Consider the following 22499-nt stretch of genomic DNA (forward strand, 5'->3'; position numbering starts at 1 on the left):
TATCGCTGGGTTCATGTCTCGCTCCTAAGACCTGCCCACACCCCATATCCAAGACTTTCCAATCTATTTGACCCCCAAAATTTCTTAGGCTATTAAAATCAGCTTTTCGAAAATCTGGCACTTTAACAGAATTTTCTCCTACAATGCTATGCTATACAATTTCTATGCTAAATCTGATTTCTTTGTGATCAATGTTCCCTAGCTCACTCCCTATTTCGATGTCATTAATTTGTGTTTCCCTGTTAGTTAACACTAAATCTAAAATATTATTTTCCCGCGTTGGATCCTTAATGTGTTGCGTAAGAAAGCAATCGTCAATTAATTCTAGAAAATCTTCTGCTTCACTATTCCCTGTTTTGTTCAACCAGTTTATTCCACTAAAATTAAAGTCACCCATGACATAAATACTGTTAGAACTAGATGCTCTAGATATTTCATCCCATAGATGCTTTGCTTCCATTCTGTCTAAATTTGGTGGCCTATATATAACTCCTATTATAATATTATTTGCTTTTTCGTTTAATTCTATCCAAATAGTTTCTGTGTGTGGCTCAGTTTTGATTCCCTCTTTGAGACTACATTTCAAATTGTCCCTAGCATATATGGCTACTCCCCCTCCTCGTCTAATATATCTATCTGTGTGAAATAGTTTAAATCCATTTATTTGATATTCAGCTAATAGCTCTCTGTTTTCTACATTCATCCACGTTTCGGTAAGTGCAATAATATCTATTTTTTCTGTGCAGACAAGAGCATTTAAATCGTTTATTTTATTTCTTAGACTTATAGTGTTTGTGTAATATACCCTAAGTGAATTGTTATTTTGAGGCTCTTCTCTTTTCCTGATCATTTTGCCAATTCTTTTCTCCCACAAACACATACTTTTATTACCTCCTTCCTCCAAATCGATTCCCATACCACTATCTACTAACAGTTTAACCCAAACCAACGCCTCTAACCACTGGTTCCAACGAGTTCGCAACAACAACAGCCCTCGATAGATGCACCCCATCGCGAGGATACATTTCAATTTCTTCCATAGAAGCGTTCCCAGTTGTCTATGAAAGATATTGCATTTGATTTGCAATAACTTTCCAGCCGGCAATTGATACCAAGTGCCCTCGACATCCATTCATTTCCCACTACCTTTTTGGGAAAAATGCCACATATGATCTGGATTCCTCCCTTGCTTCTAACTAATTCAATTACCTCTGAGTCAGTTCCTCACTCCTAACTCGACCAACATCATTTCCTCCCGCACTAATGCAAATAACGGGATTGTTCCCATTTCCAGCCATAATATCATTCATGTTGTTTATAATATCACCAATACCAGCTCCGGGATAGCAAACCCTTAACCTGTTCCCCCTATCTCTAGCACAAAACGTTCTATCCAAATACCTTATCTGGGAATCTCCCACAACTAAAGTTTGCTTAGGTACTTCTTTTACTCTCTGAGGGGCCTGCGCTTCATTGCTTTCCCTTTTGCGTGGTCCACAGTCTCACCACAGCACTCGTCCTCCAATACGGCAAATAAATTAGACGTTCTTAGTGCGTCTGTAGACGGCTTTATCAAAGTCTTCTTAAGGCCCCTGTCCTTTACAACTTTCCAAGACGAGGTCTTTTTACTACTGGTCTCCTCCTTCGTTCCCTCTTGTTGCTGTTTCAGCTGTCGTACCTCCTCTCGTAGAGAGTCCAACTCTGTCCTCAGAGCCCCAATCAGACTCATCAGTTCCTTCACCACAACTTCCATATTGAAGTATATACAATCGGAGCTCCAGCGAACACAACCTCTCACTTGCGTAACTGCTTCGTGAATCTGGTCTTGTGTGTGCAGAGGCCAGGTGTGCAGTGGCCAGGTGTGCAGAAGCCAGGTGTGCAGTGGACAGGTGTGCAGAAGCCAGCTGTGCAGTGGCCAGATGTGCAGTGGCCAGCTGTGCAGAAGCCAGGTGTGTAGTGGCCAGCTGTCCAGAGGCCATGTGTGGACAGGTTAGGCAGGTATGTTAGGTTTAGAATAAGTTCCGAAAGTAAAGTGATAATTGTAGTTATCTTGTAGAAACTGTAACCACTTGACCTCATTAACATTAATACTACCCACTGTCCCAAGGCTTGTGTGCCGAGCATTAAGGTCCCCAATGACCAGTGAAGGATTAGTATAAATGCAGTCAGGTAGATATATAGTTAGCGTCGAAGCAGTTCCTGGATACATACAAATTAACTACAATAAATTCCCCCTCCCTTAATGATAATTTAACACAGACACTCTCTATACCTTGCGTTTTTGACGGGGGTTCTACTAACTGCTGGTATGGAGCTCTTAACATAAATCGACGTCCCTCTGATGTTATTTGCGGCGAAGAGGTGAAACCCTTTATAGCCATTTAAATTCAATAAGCCTTCATTCCTATCCCCTGTCTCCTGGAGAGCTACAACATCAATATCATATACTTGTACTTCTACTACGTAAAAAATAAGCTCCATGCTGTTGGTGTCTTTTTCCCCTGATCAGAAAATATAACTGCTGTTAGCTTCCTCAACTGTATGAATTCCTGCTTCCTCATACCCTTAATCACTAGACCTACTAGAATCACTGATAGCACTGCCACGACTCTAGATCACATCTGGACAAACATAACCTCTCCGCTTACTTCAGGTATAATCACCGATAGCACTACAGACCATTACCCCACATTTCTCTTAACTAACATTAGCAAACCACCTCTTGAGTCAAGAGAGATACGTTTTAGACTACACAATGAAACTGCTATAGACAATTTTATAACTGCTACTGATAATGTCAACTGGGAGTCCAAGTTAGGTAACATAGAGGACATCAACCTAGCAGTTCAATCTTTTCTTCAAAAAACTCTTAGCCTTTATAATACCCACTGTCCTATGCTTACAAAACAAGTCACAACCAAAAGGCTTAACAATCCCTGGCTTACAAAGGGAATACTTAAATCTATTAATAAAAAACATGACCTTGAGAAGAAGTATAGGTTAGGAATTGTCTCCAAAGAATTCTCAAAGAATTACTCATTATTGCTATCTAAGATAATTAGACGAGCCAAAACTAAATACTACGAAGATAAATTTACCCAAATAAAGAGCAACATTAAACAAACTTGGAGAACAATTTCACAAATATTGGGATCAAAGAAGTCTTTAAATAACAAACCGACTCTCCTGTCTAATAACGATGGTCAGCTTTCAGCCTCTGATTCTGCTATTGAGTTCAATAGGTTCTTTTCTTCCATTGGTTCATCCCTTGCTAATGATATTCCATCTTCCAGTACTGACATTAAGGACTATCTTACAGGGAACTATTCCCAGTCTCTGTACCTAAAGCCTATTAATTCCACTGACATCAATGAGATAATCCTTTCCCTTAAAACCAAGTCTGGTGCCCTTGAGGAGATACCAACTTTAATCTACAAAAAAGCCTCCAGATCTTTAGCCCCTGCTATTGCTTTGCTCTTCAACAAGTCACTTGAACTCCAAACCTTTCCAGATATTCTAAAAAAAGCGAGAGTAACGCCTGTCCACAAATGTGGTGATCTCACAGATGTTAACAACTACAGACCTATATCAACCCTGCCAAACTTGTCAAAAATTTTTGAAAAACTAATCTATAAGCAGCTTTACTCATATCTAGCCAAACTCAATATGCTTAGCCCTTGCCAATATGGCTTCAGGCCCAAAAAAAGCACTAACGATGCACTTATTAGTATGCTTAACTCGATTCATACAGCTCTTGATAAAAATGAGTTCCCTGTTGGGTTATTTGTGGACCTGCGTAAAGCTTTCAATACTGTCAACCACCAAAACCTTCTTCTTAAATTACATCATTATGGTGTCAGAGGACACTCCCTACAATACCTCAAATCCTACCTTATTGACAGGCTCCAATGTGTTTCTGTGAATAATACAATTTCTCCCACCCTACCCATCAACATTGGTGTTCCCCAGGGCAGCATACTTGGCCCTCTCCTCTTTCTCATCTACATTAATGACCTTCCAAATGCCTCCCAACACCTCAAACCAATTCTATTTGCTGACGACACAACCTTCATTTGACGACACAACCTCCTGATCCCCTTGCTCTAAATGCCGCAGTAAATACTGAGCTAAATAAAGTCCATCTGTGGCTAACTGCCAACAAACTCACCCTTAACATTGACAAAACTTTCTATATTCTGTTTGGCAATAAATCCTCTAATCAAATAAATCTCAAAATAAACAATACCCAAATTTGTAACAAATTAGATGGCAAATTCCTTGGCATTCTCATTGACCACAAGCTGAATTTCCAGGGACACATTCTAAACATATCAAAAAAAGTTTCAAAAACTGTGGGCATTCTTTCTAAGATCAGATATTATGTACCACGCCCTGCCCTGGTGACTCTCTATTACTCCCTTATCTATCCATATCTCAACTATGGTATTTGTGCTTGGGGCTCTACTGCCCAAAGTCACTTACGTCCTCTAATTACTCAACACAAAGCTGCTATTAGGACAATATCCAATTCTGGCCCCAGACATCACTCGGTACCCCTACTCAAATCTCTGAATATGTTAGACATTAAGTCACTGCACATTCTCTCATGTGTATTATACATATATAAAACGCTAAACTATAATGCCAATCCTGATCTCAAAAGCTTCATAGAAGGTTGTAACAGAACCCATGAGCACCACACCAGAAATAAATACAGTTTTGATATTCCTAGAGTACGTCTTAATCAAACAAGAAATGCTCTACAAATCAAGGGCCCAGAATGTGGAATGACCTTCCCAACCATGTTAAAGACTGTACCTCTCTCAACCAGTTTAAGTTAAAAACGAAGCTATACCTAATAAATTCCCTGTAACTCACCTTACCCCTCTGTTGTCAACCCATGTATGTTTTTTGTTTTTTTTTTGTTTTTCAAATCAACGCTGTTTGAATGTAATTTTCTGTAATAATTTGTAATTGTATTTGTGCTGCTTTTTCAACAATGTTCCCCCCTCTTTTACCTCTATTTTTATTTGTACTCAACACATCTTATTCTTTTTACCCATTAGTTTTAAGCTTTAGTCATTAATGTTTTTCCTGCCCGAAACGCTTTGCGTAATAGTGGCTTTAGGCATTGTATGTACTAGCTCTATCTATAAAGCCAACAAACTTTGTAAAATCTCTTTATGTATGTACCTTACCTAAATAAAATTATTATTATTATATTATTATTATTATTATAAATCCTTTTTTTCAATAATAGGCATAGGTATACGCAACATTGTGCTGGAATTACAAATTGTGAATAAAAAACTGGCTACAAGTTTATCTAATATACCCGCACCTCACAGGCTTCACGAAAAAATTAACAAGTAATGAATAGTATGACAATGTAGAGTTGAAGACCACAAAGGAAAATTAAAACAGGAAATTACTTAAGCACTTCCTTGTTAATCAACACATCAACCAAAGTATATTATGACGTGTTGATTATCACGAAAGTGCTTAAGTAAGTTCCTGTTTGATTTTTCCTTTGTTCAATAAGCGGCAATATAAAATAGAGAACAGGCGATTGTTTTTCACTCATAGCGTAATAAACTCATGGACCCGCCCACCCGCTGAAGCCGTAAATGCCAAGACATTACTTTCGTTTAAAATTTAGCCGGAAAAATCCTCAGGTTTATCGGGGATGGGGGAGGCCTTTGAGCAAGCGCCGACTTCCTGTCCCGTCGAGGCCATCAGAGATGGTCGCCCTCAGGCAAATTCATGTAAAACATGTATGTGTGCATATTAAATATTTTGATTTATTATTTGCAGAATTTAGGATGCAGGATTTAGCTGTTAGCTCTTGGACCCCGCTTTTCTAAGCGTCGGTTGTCTAATATATGTACCGACTCTCGATCTCTTTTCCTCCATCATATCTAAACAACATATATTTTTATCTAACATACACATCCCCAGGATGCAGCCTGTAGCAGCTTTCTAACTTTCAGATTCCAATTTACTGCTAGGTGAATAGGGGCATTAGTGTGTGTGTGTGTGTGTGTGTGTGTACTTACCTAGTTGTGCTTGCGGGGGTTGAGCTCTTGCTCTTTAGTCCCGCCTCTCAACTGTCAATCATCTGATGTACAGGTTCCTTAGCCTACTGGGCTCTGTCATATCTACACCTGAAGCTGAGTATGAAGTCAGCCTCCACCACATCACTTCCTAATGCATTTCATTTGTCTACTACTCTGACACTGAAAAATTCTTTCTAACGTCTCTATGCCTCATTTGAGCACTCAGTTTCCACCTGTGTCCCATAGTGCGTGTGCTCCATATGTTAAATAGTCTGTCTTTATCAATTCCTCTGAAAATCTTGTATGTGGTGATCATGTCCCCTCTAACTCTTCTGTCTCCCAGTGACTTGAGGTTTAATTCCCGTAGTCTCTCCTCGCAATTAATTATATTTGTCAATTTAGCTTCATTAAGAATAATTTTGCAGTAAGTAGGATATTTTTAACTGAAAGATTTGTTGTTCTTTACTGTTTCTATAGAAACTGTAATTACCCTTTCTAGTAGACGTCAATCTTTGATATTTGAACTGTTATATACTTACACAAATTTCTAAAGGCAGTTCTTATGTTAGCCAATCTAACATATGCCGCTGATGATATCCTTTTGATGTGGGCCTCTGGGGACAGGTTCGGTATGATATCAACCCCCAGATCTTTCTCTCAATTTGATAAACCTTGAAAAATATAAGTTCGTCCCAAAATTGGGTTTAATAACACATTATCACACGTATTGGGTCTTTCCTTCTTCGTCATTCAAACACTACGGTAAGTTAGTTGTATATGATAATGTAAAAATAGCCACTGAAGTCTGATTAAGACTTTATGACATGTAATCAATGTTTTGCTTCACTACTCACTGGTTGAGTATGAGGTACATAATAAATTAGCCTCCTTCGGCGGCGCCTTATTTCTGAATGTGTTTCAAACTCACACTGTATCTAGTGCTACCCACTCCGTCAACTCAAATTTTGCTACAATGTACCTCTTAACAAATGTTATGTACTCTCACAACCCAATGTACCTTCGTGTATATAAATAAACATATTTCAACTGTAAGGGGTATGGTTTGCGCCTTGTTATTCTAATAATGGATGTCTTCTCTGATAAGAGTTCAATCCCCGACCGTCCAAATGGTTGGGCACCATCCTTCCCTCCCCCCGTGCCATCCCAAATCCTTAACCTGACCCTATCCAAATGCTTACCTGCTTGTTGGGGTTCTGGGAATTCTACTCCCCAAGCCCGGCCCGAGGCCAGACTTGTGAGAGTTTGGTCCACCAGGCTGTTGCTTGGAGCGGCCCGCAGGCCCACATACCCACCACTGCCCGGTTGGTCCGGCACTCCTTGAAGAAAACAATCTAGTTTCCTCTTGAACCAAAATAAATGAACTAAACTAACTCCTCTTGAAGATGTCCATGGTTGTTCCGGCAATATTTCTGATGCTCGCTGGTAGGACGTTGAACAACCTGATGTTTATACAATCAATATACAGAGGTCTATATACAATATAGACCTCTGATGCTATATAGTCTTTATGGGTTGGCGCTTTCCTCCCCTGAGAGCTCTCTTCCCTTCCCTTCTCTGATACGAGAGCGCTTTGTTAACAAACAAAGTAATACAAACAGTGCGCTAAGCATTGTTAATGGAAGCGCTATTTATTTTATTTTTTATTTATGCATATACAAGAATGTACATAAGGAATGTGAGGATACAATTATGGTAATTACAGTCTTGTAAAGCCACTAGCACGCGCAGCGTTTCGGGCAGGTCCTTAATCTAAGAAAATTTAAGGAGGTAAATACTTGCAAAATTTATAGACAAAAAAATGATAACAGATTACATGGAATGAAAAAAAAAAGATGAGAGAAAATTATAGGTACAGTATATTAAAGCACATAGGTAGCTATGATTGATTGCAATGACAGCTTAAAATGGTAGTTGACAACAAATTGGTAGGCACAATACAGCAGAAACAATATAAGATTGATTGCAATGACAGCTTGAATGGTAGTTGACAAAAATTGGTAGTCACAATACAGCATATGGCTAGCACATAAAAGAAGACAGCAATGAACACAATGATAAGGTTGTTTGATATTACATAAAAATTAGGAGATTGGGTACCACTAGGTACAGAGCAAATTTAAAGCTCAGTGTAGGAAACTAAATAGATGAAGTTAGGTACTTTTTGGTTTTGCTTTTAAATAAGGCAAAAGTTTTACAGTTTTTCAATTCACTAGGGAGTGAGTTCCATAGACTAGGTCCCTTAATTTGCATAGAGTGTTTACACAGATTAAGTTTGACCCTGGGGATATCAAAGAGATATTTATTTCTGGTGTGGTGATAATGGGTCCTATTACATCTGTCCAGGGAGAGTTTCAGGGTCGCTAATTATATGATGAAGTGTCATGTATTTATTCAGACGAGAACAGCAGCGAACACAAACCAGCGCATATACGAAAAAAAACCGGTTTAAATGTACAAACTTTTCAGTGAACGAAGTTGTTTCTAGCCCGGTATCCGAAATTGCAGTATACGACTTGACCAGTCCCCGCCAGGGACCGGTGCCTGGGACCCGGGCCCAGGCTCCAGTGACCACAACAACAAGGCCAGAGATGGCAGTCTTCCCTCTGGCCAAGCTCGGCGCCCTCGTCATTAAACAAGTGGCCAAACCTCTTGCAAACATCGCCAAAACCCGGGCTAAGAATAGCCACTTCTTTAGAACTTATATTTTGATGCCTCCCGCCCAGTGTAAGTAAAAATTAGCAGACGAAAGTACCATAAAAGGCAAGGCACCGGCTCTTTCTGGTGGATATAATAATTATATACAAATTATAGAAAAAATGATTTGCAGTGAGTTCATAATAAATATTTGTATTTTGTTTGAATAAGGATATCTCCACTGAGGTGGACGGGGTCCTTGGGGGGGCTGTCTGAGGTACTCCCTGCCCCAAGGTGTTATATTTACCTGAATGTACCTGAGGATCACCAACACTTTAGTGGTCTCGACAAGGACTGGAAGCCAGCGGCTTGTCATATAATAATAATTAGTTTTGTTAGGGACATGCAGCTTGTATGTATGGATGTGTGTATTGAAGGTGTATTCATGTTTTTATTTTGCCCAAAACGTTGTGCATATTAGTGGCTTTAGGTATTGTATGTACTAGCTCTATCTATAAATTAACATTGTTTGTAATTCATCTTCTATGTATGTACTTTTACCTGAATAAACATTTGTATATTTTTTATGTAACTTCAGGTATTACCTGAATTAACTTGAGGGCCACTAACTCTAGTGGCCTCGACAAGGATAGAAAGCTGACGGCTTGTCAAAGGTTCCCCTCATTTGCCCTGACAATTTTTCCAGCCGGGTTTTAAAATTTACCAGTTTTGGAAGTTAGGGCTTAGGTGGGTAGGCAGTTCTATGGGTTAATACCCCCGTGAGTGAAGAAGCATCTCCTATTCTCAGTCTTACATTGTGGCTTCTTGAGCTTGAAACCGTTAATCCTTGTTTGTATTACATCGTACCTTTTGAAGAAATTGTCTGGATCAACATAGTGTACTCTAATTTGTTCAGTACTGTATTTTAAATTCGCCCTGTCATGCCTGGTTTTTAGTGTTGTTAGTCTTGTGGCCCTCAACCACTCCTGGTACATGAGTTGACTTGGTTCTATAATGATTTTTGTTGCCTGCTGTTGCATATTCTCCAGAGCAGCTATATCCTTTTGAAGTGTAACGTATGATTATGTTCCGTTGTTGAGTAGATTAGATACACAGTATTTAGTGGGTTTTCATATTTATTTAGTAGTCTTGGATACAGCAGTGTCGTTGACGTTGAGATGGAGCTTGGAGCAGAGCAGAGAGCTGAATGAGGCCGGAGCTGTCTGTTCTGTGTCGAAGCTGTAGTGTCTTGGGGTCGATTAGAACTGCATATGCCGAGTGCTACATTCTTGACTGGAAACTGAACTGTCGACTATTCGCAATTCGCTTGGTTATATTCGGTGACTACACCTCAGATTCCTCTACTAGGAGAGGTGGATGGAAGAACAATAGGAGAGGTGGATGGAAGAACTGTTACCTGTAAATAAGGATAGGATTGTAGCTTGTGTAGTTAGTGTTAATTAGTTATGCCATTCAGATAATGAGATAATGGAGATAATAAGATAACAGGACTCCCCCTGCCAGGTAATGAACGAAAAGCAATACAACAAAAAATACGAGGCTACTGTTCCCTGGGTCGCTGTGGAACATGTAGTCCGGTACCAAAAGATGCAGGCAGTGTGTGGACAAGCTCGGTGTAGCAGGAGAGAAGAATGTGCTTGATTGTTGTGTCCTTGGGTCGCTGGTGGAGCATTTAGATCCGTGGTGGATGGGCTCGGGCACCAGGACAATAGGAGGTAATGTAGGCACGTAGGTAGGACAATGAGGAAATCACTGCTAGAGCTGAATTGTCCTGGAGGCGACGAAGAGTCGGAAATGCAAACTGTAAGTCCTGTACTGCACAAGGTGCTTCAGTCGGCAGAGTATCAGAATGCAGTGAACGTGTAGATGAATCTGATGACGACAGAGCAGCTGTTGTGGGAGTCTCTGTAGGACAAGCAATGCCCTGGCAGCGACGGAGAGTCGGCAGGACAGGCTGTAGATCCTACATGATGTAATCATTGATGAAGCTATTAGATGAGTGAGTAACGATCTTGGAACAGCAAGCTGTAGCAGATGAAAATGCAGAGATGATCGCAATGAAAATCATAGCTGTGGCGAGTGTTGGCAGCGTTCCATGACAGGTGGCTGCTGTCCACAGCAAGCAGCAGCAGTAGAGGTCCAGTGAGAGTCCATGTTGTCGTTCATCATGGCTGGGTATCATCGAAACTCTCCGGGGTCACCAATGTAACGTACGATTATGTTACGTTGTTGAGTAGATTAGATACACAGTATTTAGTGGGTTTTCATATTTATTTAGTAGTCTTGGATACAGCAGTGTCGTAGACGCTGAGACGGAGCTTGGAGCAGAGCAGAGAGCTGAGTGAGGCCGGAGTCACAGAGCTCTGTGGGAGAGCATTGTAGCTGGATGTGGTCCTAGTCTGCTGTCTGTTCTGTGAATAGACTGTTACCTGTAAATAGGGATAGGATTGTAGCTTGTGTAGTTAGTGCTAATTAGTTATGCCATTAAGATAATAAGATAATGGAGCGAGTATAAGGTTTACTCGCTACAGAAGATGAGGTCTCCATGCCTGGATACAGTAATTCAAGTGGGGTGCACCAGAGATATATACAGTTGAATCACTACCTACTTTTCTTTAAAGTCAAAAAGTTAAAGGTACGCTTGATTATTCCAAGGGCTTGGTTAGCTTTTTTACAGCTGCCCCTACCTGCTGTACAACTTTCACGGAATGGTGGATTTTGACTCCAAGGTCCTTTTCTTCATCAATCTGCTGCTATGTAATGTTATTAATGTGGCAGTTGTGTATGTGTATATAATTCAATATATACAGTATGTATATATAAGTATATACTGTATATGTATGTGTTAGGCTTATATCAAGGGAACCCTTAAGGGGAAACTACTGACCCTCCCCAGGATACAACCCCACAACAAGCTGACTAACTCCTGGGTACCTATTTACTGCTAGGTGAACAGGTTCATTAGATGATGGGAAATGTGCCCAACTTTATCTGCCTCACCCGGGATTCTAACTCAGGATTCCCAATTGTGAGTCATGAACGAACTCAACTGTACTATCGAGATCAATCCAACCCAGTCTAACCTAAAATAACCTATCAATATACAGTATACAGTTTTTACAATTAAGAATAAATTTTGTAAAAATGCCTTTGTAACTTGTTAGTTAATTTATACCTTTCCTGTTTACTCTGTGAGCTGCATGGGTTTATAGTTGGGTTTTTTCTTGACTCGCATTCAGAAATTCTGGGTTCGAACCCGGGTGAGACAGAAATGGCCGGGCTTGTTTCCTTTCACCTAATGCTACTGTTCACCTAACAGTAAATAGGTACTCAGGGGTTAGTCAACTTTCGTGGCATTGCATTTTGGGGAAGGTCAGTAGTTTGACCTTATGGGTACCTCGATACCAGCCTCGTGTATATACATACACCTGTACACTTCATGGGGTCTATTTCTACTCATCCCAGCTTGGTTATGTGAAACTTTACTGCACTAAATTCCATAAGCATTCATTGTTACTGTACTCATAATTTCTGTGAGGGCACCTTCCATAGCTTCCCCCAAGCTATGGTATACCTGTCATTTAATATACCAAGACTGGTATACCTGTCAGACTTTTAATACCACACCAGACTAACAATCCATGAGTACATACCAGAGACCAGTACTGGAATCTGCTCCACTCAACAGAGGGAAAGGGGAGTCTGTGGATCTAGGATTATCACAGTATCAAAGAGCAAATACAACTAGAAAGGTACTGTAAAGTGAACCAAAAACAGGCCTGAAAAAAAATTCACCAGGTCTGATGCCGGGTGCTGAGTTTAAGGTTAAGATTAAGATTTTTATTCAGGTAAAGTTACATACATTGAGTTCCCATGTGGGATCTTCACATCTTTTCCCTCCCTATCTTAAGCTTCCACAGTTTGCTTCTTTTCTTTCCATTGTGAGATAGCTGCCAATTAATGAGTCACAATAATGTGGCTGATGATATGATGAATCATATCTTCAGCCACATTATCACTCAGTTTGAAAGCTCCAGGAAGGACCGAAACATCATTGTTTCTCCACTGTGTGGTTTGGTCATCATAGTTGCCAAGGGGGGCCCTCCCAGAAAATGAGCATTGAATGTAATGAAACACTTCCTTCTGGCAGGTCCCATGGTAGCTCCTCTTTTCATGTTCTGCATTTCTTCCTCTGAGTTTGGGGGTAGTAAGTTGAAGCAGTGAGTGAATGATGTGGTTGGTTTTCCAGGGCTCTGAATGGCCCACTTCCCTAAGAGTTAAGAGTTAGCCTTACATCTGGATTAGCAGGAATGTTTACCAGGAAAGTCCAAAAATTAACATTCAGTAAGTATCCGTAAATTTTTGTATCACAACCAACATAATCCACATTTTCTCATGCAATATACATAAATTTACATGTTTGCTGGAGGCTCTTCATATAGTCATATGGCACTCAAATACTTTAATGACAATTGAAATTGTTTAACTTATCATGTTGGAGTTTATAATTGAAATTGAAATTGAAATAAGTTTATTGAGGTAAAATACACACAAAGGGATGAGGTAGCTCAAGCTATTCTCACCCCATTCAGTACATCGTGTTAATACATACATAGACACACATCACAAATAAACACATTACCAAACATTCTGAGAGGTAAACATATACATTTCCTCCCTCACAAGTAGTATGGTATCAGACGTACACACAAATACTTTTATGACCTAGGTATACTGTATAGACAATTTGCAAGACACCTGCAGATAATTCAACAAAATATTACAATCTTGGTGCAAAATTCTTATATCTCTCAAGAATATCATCAACCTTTCCGTTGTGACACATCCAGGCTATTTGTTCAGGAACAGTCCTTATCTCAGTGTTTCTATATACACTAATCAACGGACAATCAAGAATATAATGGGCAAGGGTGTGAGACCTTAACATACCACATAGTTTACACTTCGTATCATTACCATGAACATCTATCCCATATTCCCAGTAATATTTGTACCCAAGCCTGAGCCGCATGTACACAGAGTCACTCCAAGCATTTCTCCTTTTACCATAAGTGAAATGGGTGTTTTGACTCACATACATGTAGTGTTGCATGGTTTGACTACTCTCATACATTATCTCTCTCCTCTCCACTCCCGCCTGTGCCTGAATATTTCTGATTTTGCTTCTTATTTGTCTCATTGTGAATTCACATTCAATGTCAACTTGTGGTTTTGATGTGGCACGTTTGGCCAAGTCATCCGCCACCTCGTTGAGCACTATTCCAACATGAGATGGAATCCACATGAATTTCACACTATAACCTTTCAGCTGTATCTCAGTTATTCTTCTCTTACAGTCCTCCACTATTGACATGAAGACTGGGTTTCGACTGTTTAAGGACTCCAGTGCTCCTCGGCTATCGACAAATACAAAAACATTTTTGTCGTCATGACGTACTTCCTCCAAACACGCCAGAATGGCCTGCAGTTCAGCTTGTGTGGATGATATATAATTACTAAGCCGGAGTTCAATTATCCTGTCCACAGTCCCAAACTCCGTATAATCCCTTATTAGGACACCACACCCTGCCCTGCCATCCTCCGCCACCGACCCGTCGCAATATACATGTAAACTGTTGCCTCTTGGTAACCGAGATATCATGCTTCCATACAAACACCGTAATTGTCCCGGTTCATGATGAATCTTTTTCACCTTGAGGGGTACAATTTCGACGTCTATTTTCTGTACTTTCCAGGGAGCAGACATATTACACTTTCGAGAGGGTTTACAGCAGTCAAGTACGTCGTATTCCCTGAGGTCATGAGCTAATCCTCTCGTATAGCGTGTCTCCCTCAGTTTCCTGGAAGTGTGTACGTCACTCAAGCAGGTCTGAACGCTCTCAAACAGCTTATCCCCTCCTTTTCTCCGCATGAATCGAATAGATACTCTAGTGTTAATGTCACGGACTCTATCACACACACTCTGTAAATTTAATTCCATCCTCATTATTTCAATCATTGCATTTCTTTGACATCCAAGAATAATCCTCATAGCCTCGTTCTGTATCAGCTCTATTTTTTGAATTCTGCCTTGGCCTGTGTAAGACAATACGGGTGCTGCGTAGTCTATCAGGGATCGAACAGTGCTTATGTATAACATCCGCAAGATAGGTACCCCAACACCTTTACCAGAAAAAGCCAGTGCTTTTAGAGGATGCAGACGGGCTTTACATAAGGTGCTGATATGATTTATTTCAGCATTTTTACTCTCACATGTGTATCCAACATACATGCCCAGATACTTGTACTTCTGTACACGGCTCAGTTCCACACCATTTAGAGTAAGTGTTATATTTCTTCGTTTCCTATACTCGTATTTGGTTTTATCTGCATTTATAACTAAGCCTAACTTGTGACAGGTTGTACCAAGTATGTTAAGAGCATCTTGAATTTTGTTCCCAGAAGTGCCTTGTATAAGAATGTCATCAGCATATATGATCGTCATGACCCCTGGAGGATACATCTCTGATGCTAATCTGTTCATTAATACATTGAATAAGGTGGGACTTAATACTCCCCCTTGTGGGGTACCTAACTGAAACCTCCGTTCCTCAGACATGTATCCCTGGTAATACACCTGACCTTTTCTGCCTTGCAGGTAATCCCTTATCCAGTGTAGCAATCTCCCTGTTATTCCCAGATTGGCTAATTCGTATAAGATTACTTCCCCATTGGCTTTATCAAACGCTCCTTGTAGATCAACAAAAACTCTACAATTGTCATCCACATTAGACAAACACTTTAAGAGACAATCCGCAGTACTTTTGCCTTTGATAAAACCAAAGAGATTATTGGACATGTTATCACCTACAAGGTAGAGTAGCCTATTTAACAAAATCCTTTCCATCATTTTACAAAAGCAGGATATTAAGGAGACAGGTCTGTAGCCTCCGTTTGACTTAGGGATAGGAATGATGACAGCCTCTTTCCATTTTCTTGGTAACTTTCCCTCTCTATAACTCATATTAAACAAATCAAGTAAGGGATTAGGTTTCATACCGGCTAAATAATTAAGTATGTCATACGTTACTCCATCTTTTCCCGGAGCAGTGGAGCTGCCACTTTTTATAGCATCCAGTAGCTCATCGTGGGTTATCTCAGTGCATGCTATAGATCTTGTATTTAAGGCACATAAAGTTACTCCATTTCTAATATTTTCCCATGACTCAATGGTGACTCTCGTGTCTGCAGGTAAGGACTCCATACCAGCAGCACTTGCCCATTTATCTACTAACTCATTAGCAACTTTCCCTGGATCTGAGTGAGCAATGAATTTAGTCTTACAACCCCTGACTTTATTTACTGCTCTCCATATGTCTTTAAGGTTCTTAGTATTACCAATGGCCTGAGCAAAGTCTTGCCAGTATCTGTCCCGCGCCTCCTTCCTCACCTGACTGCATTCCCTAGCCACTTCCAACATTGTATTTTTCTCTTCATCCCTCATTCCATTTTTTAACCATGCTTTATGCGCACCCCGTAGCATTCTCTCCCATCCCTTGACTTGCTGATCATTGGAATATTTAAATTTCTTAGGTCCGTGCGTCTTGCTTCCCCTGCCCCCGTTAATTTCCCTCTGTACTAATTTCTCTATGTTCTCGACCATGTCCTCGTAAAAACTATCAACGCAGAGCGGCGTGTAATGTTGATACCAATCTCCCATATTTTGAATAAAATAATTTTTCATATCTTTCTTAATATTTAGCCTTTTCCTTTGAAAGTGGACTTGTTTTTTCCCCAGTGGTAATTCAACGTTCAAGGCAAAGTGGTCACTAAGTAGTTCCCGAACAACCCGAGCCTCCCCCATAATCCCCTGAGAGTTTAAAACGCAGGCATAGTCAAGCCGTCCTCCCCTGATGTGAGTTGGTTCATTGTTTCCCAATAGACAGGTATCTGGATGATCTTGTAGAAACTGTAACCACTTGACCCCATTAGTATTAATACTACCCACTGTCCCAAGGCTTGTGTGCCGAGCATTAAGGTCCCCAATGACCAGTGAAGGATTAGTATAAATGCAGTCAGGTAAATAGTTAGCGTCGAAGCAGTTCCTGGATACATACAAATTAACTACAATAAATTCCCCTTCCCTTAATGATAATTTAACACAGACACTCTCTATACCTTGCGTTTTTGATGGCGGTTCTACTAACTCTGCTGGTATGGAGTTCTTAACATAAATCGACGTGCCTCTGATGTTATTTGCAGCGAAGAGGTGAAACCCTTTATAGCCATTTAATTTCAATAATCCTTCATTCCTATCCCCTGTCTCTTGGAGAGCTACAACATCAATATCATTTCCCATCACATAACAATGAACATCTGTAACCCTGTTTCTCAAACCATTAACATTCCATGACAACACTTTCAGTCTAGGGTGATCCATTATTAATCAATTCATTGCCTAAGTCATCCCCAATAAGTTCACTAAATGATAGCCATACCTTGTATAACATCTCCCACCTCCTCCCAAGTTCACCAGTAAAAGCGACATTGCGATTCTCAAGAGATTTTTTCAGCCCTGAGATGTCCATTATTGGCCCAAATGATTCCTTCATTTTATGTGTAATTATAGGGTTCTTCCTTTCACTACGACTACCATCATTCACACACACTTCACTTTCCTTCATTTCATCACTCAATATTTCATTTTTGTCCTCAACCACTATATCCTGACTATCCTTCACCGTTTTGTGATTTTCCTTGACCTCCTGAACGTTTAATTTAGCCTCGATGGACTCGATTCTCTGCCCCAGATTTTGGAGGAACTCACCAACTTTTTTAAGTTCAGCCCACACTTCCTTGACCATATTATTATGACCCTCTCTCTGAGCCACAGTAGCCACTTCACTCACCGTTACACTGTCACTGCCGGAGTCCTGAGTGGTGGCGTGGCTGCTTGTTGCTGGAGCCTGCCTAAGTAAAGGTGACTCCTTTACCCACGCATTCGTCCGGTTCACTGGCACTGTTTGGGGCAGACTGTTTTGCTGTGCTCCCGGTGTCTGGGTAAGAGCTCTTGCTTGCTCTGTAACATTCACCGGCCGGAGAACAGCCATACTCGGCCTCTTGCTACACACAGCCGAGCTCGCATTGTGAACACCTCCACAGTTGCAGCATCTGGGAACTATTTTCTCACCCAGATTCAGTCTGTTTCTACACACAGTAGAGAGGTGAGACTTTCCGCAGAAACGACATCGTGGATCATTTTGACATCTCCAGGATTTATGCCCCCATCTGCAGCATTTCAGGCATATTATGGGCTCTTCCACATACTTTGCTACATGCCTGTAGCCAGCCCCGGTGATGAACACTTTTTCGGGTACGTCACCTCTCACTAGAGCCACCACCTGACTCCTAGCTTCACCTTTAATAAGGTGACGCTTGGCCCACACAAATCGTTGGTCGTCGAGTATAAACTCGGGGTCCAGAATCTGAGGGTATTTATAGATAATTACCTTCGTCAGCTTCTCGTTCCCCTCCGGTATTTCCATAAGAATTCCATCGTATCCTTGCTGGGTAAGATACTCCACTGCCTCCATAGAACCTACCGTTAAGTAAGGTCTGTTTACACCTTCCTTCAGCAGGGGCTCGAACTTGCGGTGTTCTCTTCCGAGTTTGACGGTCCATAGCAGCTTCTGATGATAGGCCAGCGTGCATGAGGCAGGGAAGAGAAGCCTCCATCTCCGCTGATCCTCACCTTCCTGACATCGTTCCGTCCGTTTGTCTGCATCAGTCTCGGCGTCGTTCTTCATTCTTTTATCGTTTCCGTCAAGTGTATTACTGTCCACACTACGCCTTGCCTCCTGTCTTCTTCGTTTCTTCTTATTCCTTGTCAGAACTTCTAGATACTCGCCCTCCTCGTCTGACTGGCTGCTTTCAGGGTCCATGTTAATAACGCCGTGAGAAGTAGCCATGTCTTCTGGTGACTGAGTCTCCATCTCAGTACCCAGCATGGGGGGAGGGGGGGGGAAGGTGCGGAGCAGGTATCTTGACCCGACCGCGTCCCAGGTAAGACTCAGTTTATAAGGTTGTTCGATGAAAGGTTTCAATATTTATAATTGATCTTTTAACTAAAACAGTAATAAAATTATTATATGTGAGCTTTTGATTTCCCTATATCACAGATGGTACTCACACCTATACCAATATTTTTCGGACACGCAGCAAAACGGCCACATTCATAAAAGTTCAATCACTCATACCTAATCTTTAAGGAATAGTATAACTTGTGTCTTCTTAGCCCCTCATGCCAATTGCTGCTGCTACTAGACATAGTCTTAGCAAAAAATTATCCAAGTTTATATCAGAGCAAAAAATGCTGGATAATAAAATCTTTCAGTAATGGAGCAGCGCTGCAGAACTGCATTTCTCAACCAGGGTTCTGCAAGAAGTCACTTTTGTGTTTACAAATATGGAAGAGTTTTTGTGATTAATAAATATATGTTTTTGAAATTAATAAATGCTGTATATATGTTATAATAAAAGTTGTGAGGGTACCACCTCTGGTGCAAATGTGGGGACCCATAGCCTCAGAGAAGAAAATAAGGAGTATTCAGAGAAGACCTTGTGGAATTTCACTGAACACTTTAATATTTTCTTCTACCACCCCCCATTCTTTTGTATATACATATATTTGTTTTATTTAAACTTTGTTACAAAAAAGGAGTTACATATTGGGTACAAAGATGATTATCATAAGTTGTCGAGTTCCTCCAGCTCCTCAGATGGCAAGTAGGAACCCTGAATGCAGTGTGCATTTCCCCTCTGTATCGCCACACTGAGGTGCTGGAAAAGGAAGCTGGCAGCTCTGGGGGTCTCTTGTTGTTTCAGTTAGCCTAGAACCCAGTTCCTTCAAAAAACTGGTGGCACTCTTACCCCCGGTGCCGAGTGTCTCTGAAGCAATGGGGACAAAATTATAGTGGTGATCCAGCTCTCTGTATTTACGGGATTTGGTCGATTCCCTGTGAGTAGCAGTGTCACCTGGTTGTGCAACACTGAAGTCAATGTAGGTGTTAGCCAGGGTTGATACGCACATGTAGTCCCACACCAACTGCTTGCCATTCTTCCAGGGGTTCACTGGGATACCATCTGGGCGACCAATAAGAGCATCAGAGTTACGGGGCATTAGGTAATGGGTGGCTCTCTCGACTGGGCATCCAGCTGTGGTGAAGCTCCTCTTGATGATGTCGTTAATTTCACTATGTCTCGAGTGCCATCTCCCTGTGCTTTGGCAGAGTAGGCCATGGTGGCCGTACCTGTCGGCCACCACCTCGCCGCAAATACACCTATATTTGGTGTGGATTGGGGCAGCAAGGCAAAGGGCCACAGCAATTCGGAGGGCGTGTGGTGCGAAACGTGTGCCAGTTGCCGAAATTGGGGTTGCTAACAAGAAATCCCCTGCATGTGGGGCTGCTACTGCTGTAAGGCGAGCAATGTCGTGTTGTGTTGTTGCAGCACCCAGGCACTCTGCAGCAACTTGGACTACAATGGGGTGCCATCCCAACTGGATTGCTTGTGGACTTTTGAGGATGGTGGTTGAGGTGATGGGGCTGAATGCCCCATCACCTTAATGATGGGGCATGCAGTCAATGCTGTCAATCAGGTGGCATGCTGTGCCACCGATTGACTGCAATCGGTGGCACAGCGCATAAGATTTGGATCGTGTACACCTGCCAGCTGATGTAAGTAGGCAGATAGAATTTCCTGCACAAGGTCGTCGAATGCTGAGGAGGAGGACAGGAAGGCTGGTACAGCAATTTGCGTTGCTGTTCTAACTCCAAGGCCCCCAAGTCTTACTAGAAGAGAGGCTTGTTTGCACTGTAGGTCATCAAGAGAGAGGTTGAAGGCTTTTTCTAGCATTGATTTCAATAACAGGTCATACTCACCTAGTTTTTGGCTACTGTAGGATGGTGAACACCTCAGAAAGTAGGTTAACCTGGCGAGAGACAGGCATCTGGTGATGAGGTAAAGTGCATCATGAGCATCAATATCCTCAATCCTCCCATCCATCCTCTTAAGGTTGGTGATTTTCTTATCAAGGACCTCATCGATGGTTTTCAGCCCCAGGGGGGCTTCCTAGGAGTGTACTGTCTTCAGGTTTAGTTATATGTATGGATATTTGGCAGAACACCCTCTATTCTCTCTATGATGCCCTGGTTGAAACATTATTTCACACTTAGAAGGGTTCAGTGTGAGGCCTAAAACTGCACCTTGCTCCTGGATTTTTCTGATGGCCTCCAGGAGTAACTCTTGAGAACCAGCTAGGGTACCATCATCCAAGAACCAGATGTTAAGCTCGCTGGACAGGACTTCTGTGACTTGCTTGATGACTAAGCAGAAAAGGAGAGGAGCAAGGGGGTCACCCTGTTGGACGCCTTCTTGGGAATCAATTTCATATTTGCCAAAAAGTAGCTTTAGATCCATACTGTAGTATGAATGTACAAAAGGGGTAGAGGGAAGGGAAATGACTATAAACTGCATGGAGTACAGCATCCCTCCTCACCAAATTGAAGACATTTGCTGGGGGAGCCCCGTCGGCTCCCCGGAGCTTTACCGGTTGATATGCTAATGTCAGACTTTGGCATCAGTCATGTGTATAGAGTTCTAGGGCCTACCGGGGACCACGGCCAGAACCTGGCCCCCTCAGAGAGGCAAGGGGAGCAATGGCATATAGAAACCCCCGTGTGGTTGGAAGCATTCTATGTCTGCCATCGACCGGGTCAAGCATCCAGAAAGGTAAGCATTCCAAAACAAACCCCTATTCTGGTAAAAATTGCTACCTAAAGCCGAACTAGTGGATAGAACTCTTCAACAGAAAACAAGGAAACTAGTATGACGTCATACGTCACCGCGCTGCTGTCTGCGCAGCTCCCCCCTCCCCGGGAGGGGGAAGGGGGAGCCCCAGACCTCCCACGCCGGCTATCCACCCATCAGTTCTTCGGCTGATGCTATAGGCAACGGTTATGTGCTCCGGCTCCAGTGGTTGTTTCAGCACTGTACCTAGAGTGTGGTGTCTGTTTTCTAGGTGGTGCGTGAGCCGGGAGTGATTCTCCAGTACTCGGGCTCTCCAGTACTTTTTTGCATGCGCCTAGGGTTCCCTTCCCTAGGTGCCCTGTAAGTACTGCCCTTGGGGCTTGGGGCCACCTTCCACAAGTTCCTTGGGTCCTGCCCCTGCTTGGCCGTTTACTGCTTGGTTTTTGGCCGCTCTTTGTGTGCTCGGGTGTTCTGTCTCCCTTGTTTGCCTGAGAGTAAGGGGCAGTTTTTGCACTGGTGGGGCGCAGGGTACTGTGCAGCTTGTCTTTACCAATCATAGCGGCCGGCTCTGTTCCGCTTGGGTACGCTGTCCTCTTGCGGGGTTTTCTTTTTCTTTTTGTTTATCTACCTGGTGGGGGGGGGGGGTCTGCCTTCGTTCTTGCCCTTTGTGTCCCTTGTGTTCTGAGTATTTTCTGGTGGTACCCCCTGCTAGGTCCCCGTGAGTGTACACGTCCCGGGGGTTCAGGTCTTAGAAAGTTGTTTGGTAGCTTTGGATGCCGGTTAGCAGTACCCTGCCTGGGATTACCTGAGCGCGAGTCCTCTTATAGTAAACGCTCGGGACCCTGGGAAACCCCTGGGGGCGCGCGGGTCCAATGGATGTGACCCCAGAGTCCCCCCCCTCACTTCCAGCGAGTTTGAGGGTTGCTCTCACCCTTTGTCTCTGGGTGACTCTCTGTTTTG

General features: G+C 42.1%; 1 protein-coding gene across 5 annotated transcripts in view; it reads left to right on the forward strand.

The window, feature by feature from the left end:
• The first annotated feature begins 8577 nt into the window (after positions 1-8577).
• The window catches only part of LOC123760412 (putative OPA3-like protein CG13603), a 72179-nt gene continuing 58257 nt past the window's right edge, over positions 8578-22499 (forward strand). For 2 of the 5 annotated variants that reach the window (XM_045746095.2, XM_045746093.2), the window contains exon 1: positions 8641-8801. Coding sequence is in view for 2 of the 5 variants with exons in the window: in XM_045746094.2 (XP_045602050.2) it covers positions 8666-8801 (136 nt within the window). In the remaining 3 variants the exon portion in view is untranslated. Of the gene's footprint in view, positions 8802-22499 lie in introns of all 5 variants that reach the window. The other 3 variants (XM_045746094.2, XM_069338387.1, XM_069338388.1) reach the window with 3 other exon arrangements.

This window comes from Procambarus clarkii, chromosome 39 (assembly GCF_040958095.1).
Source record: "Procambarus clarkii isolate CNS0578487 chromosome 39, FALCON_Pclarkii_2.0, whole genome shotgun sequence".
In the NCBI taxonomy this organism is placed as follows: Eukaryota; Metazoa; Arthropoda; class Malacostraca; order Decapoda; family Cambaridae; genus Procambarus; species Procambarus clarkii.